Below are 12,654 nucleotides of genomic sequence, written 5' to 3' on the forward strand. Positions count from 1 at the left end.
CTTCCTATGTGGAGAAAAGGCCCAAAATTTGAGAAGCCCATGTCTCACTTAAACCTAGTGGAGAGGAGGCTATAAAATAAAGAGAGAGGCAGAACAATAGAGTCAGAATACACTGAAAGCCCTAACACATAGAGGGAGAGGTAGAGGGAAAATTCTGTTCACGTTTTTCATAGAGTTGTCGCAGTAAATCCGGCGCTGCGGATTCGTTCACCGTTGGATCGGGCTGAAATATTTACAGCAGGTTCGGAACTCATTGCTCTTCATTCTGACCGGTCGGATCTTTGATACGAGGTCTGAGTTGGGAGATATTAATTTCGCACTGCAGCAGTGATTTGTAGAGGTTTTCCCCTCTTGTTCTTCTCTATTTGAAAGCTTTGCTGCTTTGTTATTTGGTTGGGTGTTGACACTAATTTGTGCTATTGATTGAGACTCTTTTGTACTCTTGTTGATCATAGTGGAGCTATTTCTTTGGTCTGGACGACTCGTGGTTTTTACCCTTGATTTGAGGGGTTTTCCACGTTAAAAATCTTGGTGCCTTTATTTGTGCTTTTGGTGATTTATTATTGCTGCTCTTTGATTATTGCTCCTCATAGATTCTTGCAAGTTAGGGGAAATTATATCCGCTACATTCTCTGGTATATTGTTTGTTGTTGTTTTCCCCATCAGAGTGGCATCAGAGCTCTTGGTTGGGCTATATTTACTTGCTTGAATGATGGAGGCAAATGAAAAGATGGTTGCTTTGAATGGTACAAATTATCATTTGTGGAAGGGCAAGATGAAAGATTTATTATTTGTCAAGAAATTGCATCTTCCGATCTTTACTACACAGAAGCCAGATTCTATGTCTGAAGAAGAATGAGACTTTGAGCACCAACAGGTATGTGGTTTTATTCGGCAATATGTTGAAGATAATGTTTATAATCATATTGCTAATGAGACACATGCCAGAGCTTTGTGGGAGAAGATTGAGTCTTTGTATGCTTCTAAGTCGGGCAATAATAAATTGTATTTGTTAAATTGCTTGATGAATTTGAGGTACAGGGAGAATTCTTCTATTTCTGATCACTTAAATGAGTTGCAAGGGCTCCTAGATCAATTGTCAGGAATGGGCATAAAGTTTGATGACGAAGTTATGGGATTATGGTTGCTTAATACTCTACCAGAGTCTTGGGAGGTATTTCGGGTTTCAATTACGAACTCTGCCTCGAATGGTGTTGTTTCTTTTCAGATGGCAAAGAGCGGTGCTCTTAATGAAGAGATGAGAAGGAAGGCACATGGTTCTTCATCTCAGTATGAGATGCTTGTTACAGAAGCTAGGGGGAGAATTCAGAAAAAGGAACATAAAGGTGGTAGAGAGAAGAGTAGGAGCAAGTCCAAGTCAAGATACAAGAATTTAGAGTGCCATTTTTGTCATAAAACTGGGCACATTCAGAAATACTGTTTTAAGTGGAAAAAGGAGAACAAAGACAAGAAGGGCAAACAGAGAGAGAATGATGATGATGATGATCGTGTCACTACTGCTACAGATGGTGATCTTGTTCTTCTTCGTGACTTTGAGTCCATCAATCTTGTATCTGATGAGAGCATGTGGATTATTGATAGTGGTGCTACACTGCATGTTACACCTAGGAAGGAGTTCTTCACATCTTACACTTCTGGTGATTTTGGAGTGTTGAAGATGGGTAATGATGGTGAGTCTAAAGTGATCGGTGTTGGTGATGTTTGCCTGCAAACCAACATGGGAGTGCAGTTGTTGCTTAAAGGAGTCAAACATGCTCCAGATGTTCGTTTTAATTTAATCTCTGTGCAGTTTCTTGATGATTGTGGTTATGACAATCACTTTGGTTCTAGTAAATGGAAGCTCACTAAAGGTAACTTGGTTATGGCCAGAGGGGAGAAACAATCTAAATTGTATTGGACTAAAGCTTTGGTTGCTAAAGACAGTGTGAATGCTATGTATATGGAGGCATCTTTGTGGCACCGAAGGCTTGGTCATATAAGTGAGAAAGGGCTTAACTGCTTAGCTAAAAAGGATGTGCTTATGGGATTGAGAAATGCAGAATTGGAGAAATGTTCTCATTGCATGGCTGGTAAACAAACCAGAGTATCTTTTAAGAAGCATCCACCCTCAAGGAAGTCAGAATTGCTTGAATTGGTGCATTCTGATGTTTGCGGCCCATTAAAGGTAAAATCATTTAATGGTGCACTTTACTTTGTTACTTTTATTGATGATTGTTCCAGGAAGCTATGGGTCTATGCTATTCAGCGGAAAGGTCAAGTACTTGAAAAATTCAAGGAATTTCATGCTATGGTTGAGAGGCAATCAGGCAAGAAGCTGAAATGCATCCGTAGTGATAATGGTGGTGAGTACCGTGGACCTTTTGATGTTTATTGCATGCAGCATGGTATTAGACACGAGAAGACTCCTCCTAAAACTCCTCAGTTGAATGGTCTAGCGGAGAGGATGAACAGGACCTTGGTTGAAAGGGTTACATGTATGCTTTCGGAAGCAAAGTTGCCTAAGCACTTTTGGGGAGAGGCATTGCTTGCAGCTGTGCATGTTATTAATCTCAGTCCCGCAGTTGCTTTGAATACTGAGGTGCCAGACAAAATTTGGTTTGGTAAGAATGTTAGATATGATCATTTGTGTGTCTTTGGTTGCAGGGCATTTGTTCGTTCCTAAGGATGAAAGATCCAAGTTAGATAAAAAGACAAGGCAATGTATCTTTATTGGCTATGGTGAGGATGAATTTGGCTACAGGTTTTATGATCCTGTTGAGAAGAAGCTTGTTAGAAGCCGTGATGTACAATTCATGGAAGACCAGACCATTGAAGACATTGATAAGGTGGAGAAGACCACACCCGAGAAAGATAGTAATCTCACTGATGGTAATCCGATGAGGTTGTCCGCTCACAATTTGGAGAATGTTGAAACAGAAGCTCAAAACAATGAGCAACATGGTGATGTTGATGATCAACAGTTTGGAAGTGGAGTAGAGGTTCCAATTGATGATGCTCAAGAGGAACATGATGATGATGACGATCTTGGTGATATACCTGAATCACCTCAAGTCCAACTCAGGAGGTCTAATAGACAGAAACAACCTTCTACAAGGTATTCCTGTGATGAGTACATAACCTTGACTGACGGTGGAGAACCTGAGTGTTTTGAAGAGGCTTTGGATAGTGAAGAGAAGAAACAGTGGCTGGATGCAATGCAAGATGAGATGAAATCTTTGCATGATAATCACACTTACGACTTGGTGAAATTGCCTAAGGGCAAAAGGGCATTGGAAACTATGTGGATTTTCAGGGTGAAACAAGATTCAAATTCTACGCTTCCAAGGTACAAGGCCAGATTAGTGGTGAAAGGTTTCAGACAGAAAAAGGGTGTTGATTTCAATGAGATTTTCTCACCTGTGGTGAAAATGTCATCCATCAGAACTGTGCTAAGTTTAGCTGCTACTCTTGATTTGGAGGTTGAGCAGATAGATGTGAAGACAACTTTCCTTCATGGTAATTTGGAGGAAGAGATATACATGAAGCAACCTGATGGTTTTCTTGTTGAAGGCAAGGAAGATTATGTGTGTAGGCTAAGGAAGAGTCTATACAGTTTGAAGTAGGCTCCAAGGCAGTGGTATAAGAAGTTTGAGTCTTTTATGTGTGAGCAGGGTTACAAGAAGACTACTTCTGATCATTGTGTCTTTGTTAAAAGTTTTTCTAATGATGACTTTATTATCCTGTTATTATATGTTGATGACATGCTTATTGTTGGGAAAGATATTTCCAGAATTGACAGGTTAAAGAAGACACTTGGCGAGTCTTTTGCCATGAAAGACTTGGGAGCTGCTAAAAGGATTCTTGGCATACATATCTCACGTGATAGGAGAGAAAAGAAGATATATCTATCACAAGAGCAATACATTAGGAAGGTGTTGCAGAGATTCCAGATGGAAAATGCTAAAGCTGTGAGTACTCCTCTTGCTACTCATTTTAAACTGAGTGTTAAATAGAGTTCTTCAAATGAAGTTGAGAAGACCAATATGAGTAGAGTTCCTTATGCATCTGCGGTGGGCAGTTTGATGTATGTGATGGTGTGTACAAGACCAGATATTGCACATGCTGTTGGTACAGTTAGTCGATTTTTGTCAAACCCAGGTAGAGAGCATTGGAATGCTGTGAAATGGATTTTGAGGTATCTTCATGGTACAGTTGATATGAAGTTTTGTTTTGGAGGTGATAAACCTACTTTGATGGGTTACTCAGACTCAGATATGGCTGGGGATATTGATTCCAGAAAGTCCACTTCGGGCTATTTGATAAAGTTTGCAGGAGGAGCTGTGGCTTGGCAATCAAGACTACAGAGGTGTGTAGCGTTGTCTACTACAGAGGCAGAGTTCATTGCTATTACTGAAGCATGCAAGGAGCTGTTATGGTTGAAGAAATTCTTGCAGGAGCTTGGTTTTAGGCAAGATAACTATTCATTGTTTGTTGATAGCCAAAGTGCTATCCATCTTGGTAAGAATCCAACTTTTCATTCTAAATCCAAACATATTGATGTGAGGTATCATTGGATACGTGATGCTTTGGATGCTAAGTTGTTGGAGTTGGAAAAAGTTCATACAGATGATAATGGTGCTGATATGATGACTAAAGCATTGCCAAGAGGAAAGTTTGAAGTTTGTTGTGAGATCGCCGGTTTGGCGGTTATCTCCACATAGTTGTGAGGGGGAGATTTGTTGGGTATTGGGCTCCCTTCCTATGTGGAGAAAAGGCCCAAAATTTGAGAAGCTCATGTCTCACTTAAACCTAGTGGAGAGGAGGCTATAAAATAAAGAGAGAGGCAGAACAATAGAGTCAGAATACACTGAAAGCCCTAACACATAGAGGGAAAATTCTGTTCACGTTTTTCATAGAGCTGTCGTAGTAAATTCGGCGTTGCGGATTCGTTCACCGTTGGATCGGGCTGAAATATTTACAGCAGATTCGGAACTCATTGCTCTTCATTCTGACCGGTCGGATCTTTGATACGAGGTCTGAGTTGGGAGATATTAATTTCGCACTGCAGCAGTGATTTGTAGAGGTTTTCCCCTCTTGTTCTTCTCTATTTGAAAGCTTTGTTGCTTTGTTATTTGGTTGGGTGTTGGCACTAATTTGTGCTATTGATTGAGACTCTTTTGTACTCTTGTTGATCATAGTGGAGCTATTTCTTTGGTCTGGACGACTCGTGGTTTTTACCCTTGATTTGAGGGGTTTTCCACGTTAAAAATCTTGGTGCCTTTATTTGTGCTTTTGGTGATTTATTATTGCTGCTCTTTGATTATTGCTCCTCATAGATTCTTGCAAGTTAGGGGAAATTATATCTGCTGCATTCTCTGGTATATTGTTTGTTGTTGTTTTCCCCATCACAACGAGTCACATTTCCTTTCCCCTTTCTTTGCGATTGCAAACAACACCTGTGAATAACGTCGTGAGTATGATTCTGCATTCACCGTAAGGACTTCTTCAAATCGTTATGCAATGTTCCACGACTTATCGCGCATTGCATTGACTCGAGAGCATAGCTTCCGCGCTCACCTTCAAAGCCCCTTCCAGTGACACTCGCGCTTCTTCTTTCCAACCACCTCACGAACCAACCAGGGAGCAAAGAGGTTTCAATTCTCAATAACTCCTTATCCCTCTATTTCTTATTTCTTATTCATTTTTGTCAGTTTAGCTGACGAGAAATACGTAGCAACCATGCATCCCCATTTATCCGACGCAAACGAACTTTGAATCCAAATAATAGGTGTGGATCACGTTGTCATTGCTGAACTGATGTCATCATCATATTATCGTGGACTTTTCACTAGGTCTTTGGCCGATGAAACAAGATTTGATATTGATAAAAATTTAGCTAAATGAAAAACCACTTAACCAAATTAAAAATAACATATTAACTCTTAAAAAGACTTGAATAAAATTTTAGAAAGTTTAGAAATTTTTTTCATAATGTTATCGAGTGTACAATCTAGAGGATCATTTACTAGTTTAAAAACAATTTCAATTTTTTTAACAATAATCTGTTAAAACTTTGTACAGATAAAATAAATAAAATAAAATAAACTTGATTTTTATTTCAATTCACTTTGTTATCCTTTAAGAGCACATATAAAATAATATTAAGTTAACATAATTTAGTGGTATAATATATGATTTTTCATATTATTTATAAAAAATTAAAAATTTAAAACTAAAATTTTATTTTAAGAAAAAGAATATTAACGTAAATATTCTGTCTTCACATAAAGCATCACCGTAAAATTAAGAAAATAAGTTTAATAAATATTATTCATGAGATAATATTTTTTGGACAAACTTAAACAACACTAAAATAATAATTTTTTTGTGAAGTAAAATTAGTTTATATATAAATTAAAAATAACAATTTAAAAAATTATGAAAGAATTTCTACCAGTCAACTTGTGCTTAAACTAATTTAATTTATATAAAAACTAAAAATATTTTTGAAGACACGTATGCGAATAATTCCCATGAATACGATACAGAACAACCAACCAACCAAAAAATTGTTTGTTGTCCAACTTCCAAGTAATGCCTACACTGCCATAAATATTCTGAATGACTTATATACTTAGGTGTCGCTAAACAGTATTATAAAGAAATTGGTAGAAGATAACTGATATATATTAAATTCTATAAAAATATATAATTAAATATAATATTAAATAAAATCTTATCTAATTATTATTAATATAATTTTATTTTAAATAAAAAATAAAAACACTCATAAATATTATATAAATGTATTAAAAAAATTATTTAATGCTCATAATAAAAATTAGAAATTAATTAAATAATAAAATAATTATATTTTAATATTATTAAAATTTTACATATAATTAAAAATAAAAATATTTAAATTAATAAAAAAAAATAGAATTAAACACCTAAATATTAAAAACAAGATACAGATATTTTTAGTAGAAATCTTAAATATTTTAAAGTTCTTTTTGCATTAAAAAATATTATATAAAATTTGAAAAGATATTTTTATCTTTACAAAATTTTATTATATATATAATATTTAAATTAATGTATTTAATTATTTTGATTTTTAATATAAAAATTATGAAACTAATAAAAATCAAGCATTAATTATTCTTTAATCGGTGTTTTAAGATACTGGATAACATTCTCTCCATTATTATATCTATAGATATAAGCGATGTCCCATTTTGATATTTTTTTATTCTCAATTTTATCTTTTAATAAATAATTACTATTTAATTAAACTAATTATTTTATTTTGAAGTAACCATTTTATTATATTTAAATATTGCATTCATTTAATTATTCTTAAGTCTTTTTAATAAAAAAATTATATCTAAAGTAAATAAATAAATATATTTATATTTATTTTAAAATTAAGAAAATGAAGACAAATGCATATTTGTTTTCATTAGTATATATAATTTTTTTTTTATATTTATGTTTTAGTTTTATATTTTAAATAACTTAAATTAAAATAGTTATATTATTAATTTTATCTTTTAAATATCTGGTTCTTTTAATTTGATATTTTTTTATTTAACCAATATTTTAAATTTAATTATGTTTTTAATTATAAAATTATTTACAAAATAAATAAAAAATATTCAAAATAAATTATAAAAATTATTTTTATTTAATTTATAATTATAATAATAATAATTTTATTATCGTAAAAAGAAAATACAAAATAAATAAACTTAATGTTTTTGAAATATGGTTAAATAAATATGTTAATGGTCAAAGTCAGACATTACTTTAGCTATTATTGGTTGAGTCGGAGCACTACGTGTGTTCTGCGTTAGGCATGAATATAACCCAACTCTTACCGCCTTACTCACTCCAAGTAGATGTCATTCTAGTGACAGTTAATGTCCATCAAACACCCTCCACTCCTTTCCCATCATCATCGCAGCCGTTGATTCGTCACCGTCTTTAATCAACGGTCAAGAGCATTCCTAACCTGCCTCATGAGACACACATGGGACCGTAACTAACTTCCCCTTGCTGATTCTTTTCCCTGCTCATGCGAGCTACGTTTCTTCTTCACTAACCGCAACTACACACTTCATGGAATGTCCCTCATAAACGAAGTATCTGGAAAACGCGATTCTTCTCTCGAGAGATGAAGTTCATTGCATTGAGTTGTACGGTTCGGCGAGCTCTGCTCAATGGCCGCAACTGCAACGGCCTCGGTTCGACGGCGGTGATGGCATATGCGGCACCGGAAACGAGGTTTCTCTGTGCCGGCGCCGCTAACGGAGGTCTCTTCTACTGGAGGAGGTCGATGGCTTCGCAGGCGGAAGCTAAGTTGCCGGAGAAGGATAAGGAGAAGGCCGAGGCCGAGAAGAGTGTGGTAGAGTCCAGTTATTGGGGGATTTCGAGGCCGAAGATTATGAGAGAGGACGGAACGGAGTGGCCTTGGAACTGCTTCATGGTGAGGATTCTGTTTCTGATCAGGAACGAAGGTTTAACTGAATATATTTGCGTTTACTAGTTTATCAGATTGATTACTGTGGAGTTCTCTCTGCGGATTTTGTTGTTGATTCCTGACTTCTCGGAGTAGATTTTCGTTGATTGTTGTTTTATGTTGATACAGTAACTGTTGGAATATTTTATTAAACTTATAGGTAAACCGTCCCTCTAAAAAGAATTCATTGTCATGAATTAAAATTAAAAAATGTTACTTGTGTAACTTATGTATCAGGTTAGTCTTGCTGTTAAAAATTCTACGACGTTACACATTTTTGTTATTTTGGTTCTTTAACTTACTGTTTAGTGTTGCTCAGATCTAATCATATTTAATCTGTTAACCTAATGTGTCAGAGAAATTACATTTTCATCATGGACTTTTTAAAATTTTAAGATTTTGGGACATCTACGTAATCTACTTATTATTAAATGATGTGGCTATGATTTTCTTTGAATGCTTACTGGCTTGTGATTTCATTTGCCTATGTAGCCTTGGGAGACTTATCATTCAAACCTGTCGATAGATCTTACTAAACATCATGTGCCAAAGAATTTTCTGGACAAAGTTGCTTACAGGACCGTGAAACTCCTCAGAATTCCTACAGATTTGTTTTTTCAGGTGTGTGAATTGCAATATTTCACTCAATTTTGAAATTTCCTATAGTTTGATCCAAAACAAAAGGAAAAAATAAGTATTTATGGGTTGCTAAAACTACAAGTTCGTAAGTCATGTGGATCTGTTAAGTTTATTTAGAACTGGTTGGCTCAAACTTGATTAGATGATAAAAATTGCATTATTGGTACATTAGAAAGGTTTTTAGTGTTACTTGTATAATTATATTTCGGTTGTGAATTAGATGTTTATTAATAACTTCATTTTTTACTTATTCATGGAAGTGTGAACCATGAATGTTTTATGTTATCTATATTTCTTAGTTTATATTGTTATAAGGACTGCATGATGCAGTTTCATGATATCATTTTACAAGATATTCTTATTCTTGAAGGTGTGATATGTCCTTTATCATTCTCCATACATATTTTCAGAGACGGTATGGTTGCCGCGCAATGATGCTAGAAACAGTTGCAGCTGTACCTGGCATGGTAGGAGGGATGTTGTTGCACCTCAGGTCTCTCCGTAAGTTTCAGCAAAGCGGTGGTTGGATCAAAGCATTGATGGAGGAAGCAGAAAATGAGAGAATGCACCTAATGACTATGGTGGAACTTGTGAAGCCCAAATGGTACGAAAGACTGCTGGTTATTGCTGTACAGGGAGTTTTCTTCAATGCGTTTTTCGTACTTTACATACTCTCCCCCAAGGTGGCTCATAGAATTGTTGGGTACCTTGAGGAGGAGGCTATACATTCTTACACGGAGTATTTAAAGGATATTGAAAGTGGTGCAATCGAAAATGTTCCTGCTCCTGCCATTGCAATAGACTACTGGAGGCTTCCCAAGGATGCCAAATTGAAAGATGTTATAACAGTCATTCGTGCTGACGAGGCTCATCATCGAGATGTGAATCATTTTGCTTCTGTGAGTGTTCTTTATTACTTGCATACCCATCCTTTTTTCTTGTCTTAAAACAAGGATGCTTCTTCAACTTCACGAACTTACCGCTAAAACTGTTCTGTTTTTATGATATATTTGTTTTATACTTATTTCATTTCCAAATTCCTTTGACTTATAATGATTTTTTTTTTTTCATGGAGCACAAATCATGAAAAATGTACATTTATGAAAAAGATGAGAATGGTATAAGATAAAATCCACTAAGAATATTAATCTGGCAGACAACTAGATGGACATTCTTCCTCCAATTGCTCACAGTCCCTGCCTAGAATTTCAGTACTAAAGTTATGGAACCGACGAGTGTGTAAGCAGCTTTTGCTGCAGAAGAAACATTCCTACATTATTATTGACATACCTAGTTGAATAGGTTTAACAAAGACCAACAAAAGGAATAAGTTTCACTTTTCCATACTTCGTTTATGAGAGAATTGAGAGGATAGAGACATACAAATTGTAACCACCTAGCTAGTAAGACAGCATATTATAAGTAGTTGTGATATGTCTTCCTTGTCAATCTACTTAGGTTTTGGGTTCCGGACTTCGGAGGTAGTGATATGGTATATATTAGTTTGTTTGAAACTAAGGTTGATTAAATTTACCATGTTTATTTATCATATTAAATGTGTCTCCATGTGGACATTGCTTAAGCATTGCTGATCCATGTTGATTTTTATTTAATACAATAATGTTTTTGATGCAGGATATCCACTTTCAAGGTAAAGAACTGCGGGAAGCACCAGCTCCTATTGGTTATCACTAAGTCTTTGCTGCCACGAAGATGAAGTACGTTTTGCTTAGTACAGTCCTTTACCATGACACCGTTGGATATAGCATTTAAAGTAAATATGTCAATGATTATAGTGCAATATCTCATCTGAGAACCATGTATGTTACCATTACGATATAGATAAGTACTTCTTCCACGAGTATAAAGTTAGAGGACAATGAGATAGAATAATAAATTAATATGCATTTATTATATTTGATGACAGTCAAGTATGAAGGATGAAAATGGAAAGAGTGATGCAGAAAACTTAACTATTGATAAACTGCTTGGTCGAAAAATGATTTGAAAAGATTTGTTGAATATAATAAAGGTTAATCAATTGTTCATACAAAAGTAATATATGACCTATAATTTTATATCAATTCATCCTAACATTAGATTTCATCCATTTATTAATCAGAATTTAATTTAAAATGTTATCATTGTCATTTCTTATTTGTCACCAAATATAAAAAGTTGTCCTTGATTATTCCTCTATCTTCCTTGGATATAAAAAATAAGTATTCTTTAACATTAAGTTTTAGTTTTCTTGAATACTTTATTATTGTTACTTTTAGTTAGAATAAAATATTGTTTGAAAAACTAGAAAGAAAACTCCTTGATAAAAAGATACAAATTATGATCACGCATTTGAAAGAATAGACATCACAAGGTAAAAGAATTTTTTTAAAAGAAAAAAGTACTTTGTTTAAAGTTTATTAGACGATATTTAGATCTATCACTTAAAAGATTTGGCAGTAGTATATATATATACCTCTCTTATTTTTATGCGGTTTTTCTGTTACACTCAACTTATGCAAAGGACAAACTTTTTTTTCGTATTACTCGATATCAAATTGAGCATACAAGTTATGAGAAAAGTTTGTCTACTTTCTCATAATTGTTATGGATTGTAACAGGCATTTGGTGAAGAGTAAATAAAACTTGCATATTGTTTTAAACACATGTTATAAGCGTTTATTGATTTCATGTTGAAGACTTTCGATGGTCATTACTTTTGTATTAACGTTTTCTAATAACTTTCTTCTAATTATTGTCAATCTTGCATTAGATGATCTAATTAATAATCTCCTTGTGTGAGTTTATTTCCCATTATACATTTAGAGAGACTATGATTAACTTATCAAAATTCAATATTATTTATCATCAAAATTATGAATATCTTAATAAAATTATATATCGATTGATGGAGATTAGTCTATTCCTTAAAACTTGTCTATTCACTTTGTGAAATTGTTTATATATTAGCAATTGATTAATGTAAGAGCTCAATTTTACTAACATGAGGAGATTGATCAACTTGTATAATCACACTCAACTACGTTACTAAAGTATATTACCTTAAGACTGATTTCAAAGATATAACTACAATTTATCCTTTTATGTCAAATAATATTTCTTTAGTGTCAACTAAGAGAAATGAATATTAAAATTTTATGTGATCATAGAAATACTAAGGAAAATATCATGCATAATTTATTTTAAATTTTGCGTTTATCCTTCTCTTAAAATTGAATCGGTGAAACATCATTAAAATTAAAATTTATGTATAGTTAATAAGAAAACCAATTTAATATTAGAAAATTTACTTCATACTGACCTTGTTTGGATACAAGTCACTACCACACAAGATGTTTGGCTTGGTGTTACCTCCATCTAAGATTATTTGAAATAATCACGTAGAATAGGATACTAATAGTAATAGAGTATTAGAAGAAATAATCAGAGGGAATCAAATTAGAAAGTAACCAGTTGAAAGAAGAGAAGCAATT

At 33.9% G+C, this 12,654-nt stretch overlaps 1 protein-coding gene across 1 annotated transcript; it reads left to right on the top strand.

Moving 5' to 3' along the window:
* Positions 1-8,041: 8,041 nt before the first annotated feature.
* Positions 8,042-11,086, top strand: LOC114176891 (ubiquinol oxidase 2, mitochondrial). The gene is made up of 4 exons (XM_028062079.2): positions 8,042-8,488; positions 9,014-9,142; positions 9,571-10,059; positions 10,796-11,086. Exons 1-4 carry the CDS (start codon positions 8,177-8,179, stop codon positions 10,853-10,855), a joined length of 990 nt encoding a protein of 329 aa, XP_027917880.1. The 5' UTR covers positions 8,042-8,176; the 3' UTR covers positions 10,856-11,086.
* Positions 11,087-12,654: the final 1,568 nt, after the last annotated feature.

This window comes from Vigna unguiculata, chromosome 3 (genome assembly GCF_037176805.1).
Source record: "Vigna unguiculata cultivar grain cowpea cultivar isolate G323 ecotype 2 chromosome 3, ASM3717680v1, whole genome shotgun sequence".
NCBI classification, from domain to species: domain Eukaryota; kingdom Viridiplantae; phylum Streptophyta; class Magnoliopsida; order Fabales; family Fabaceae; genus Vigna; species Vigna unguiculata.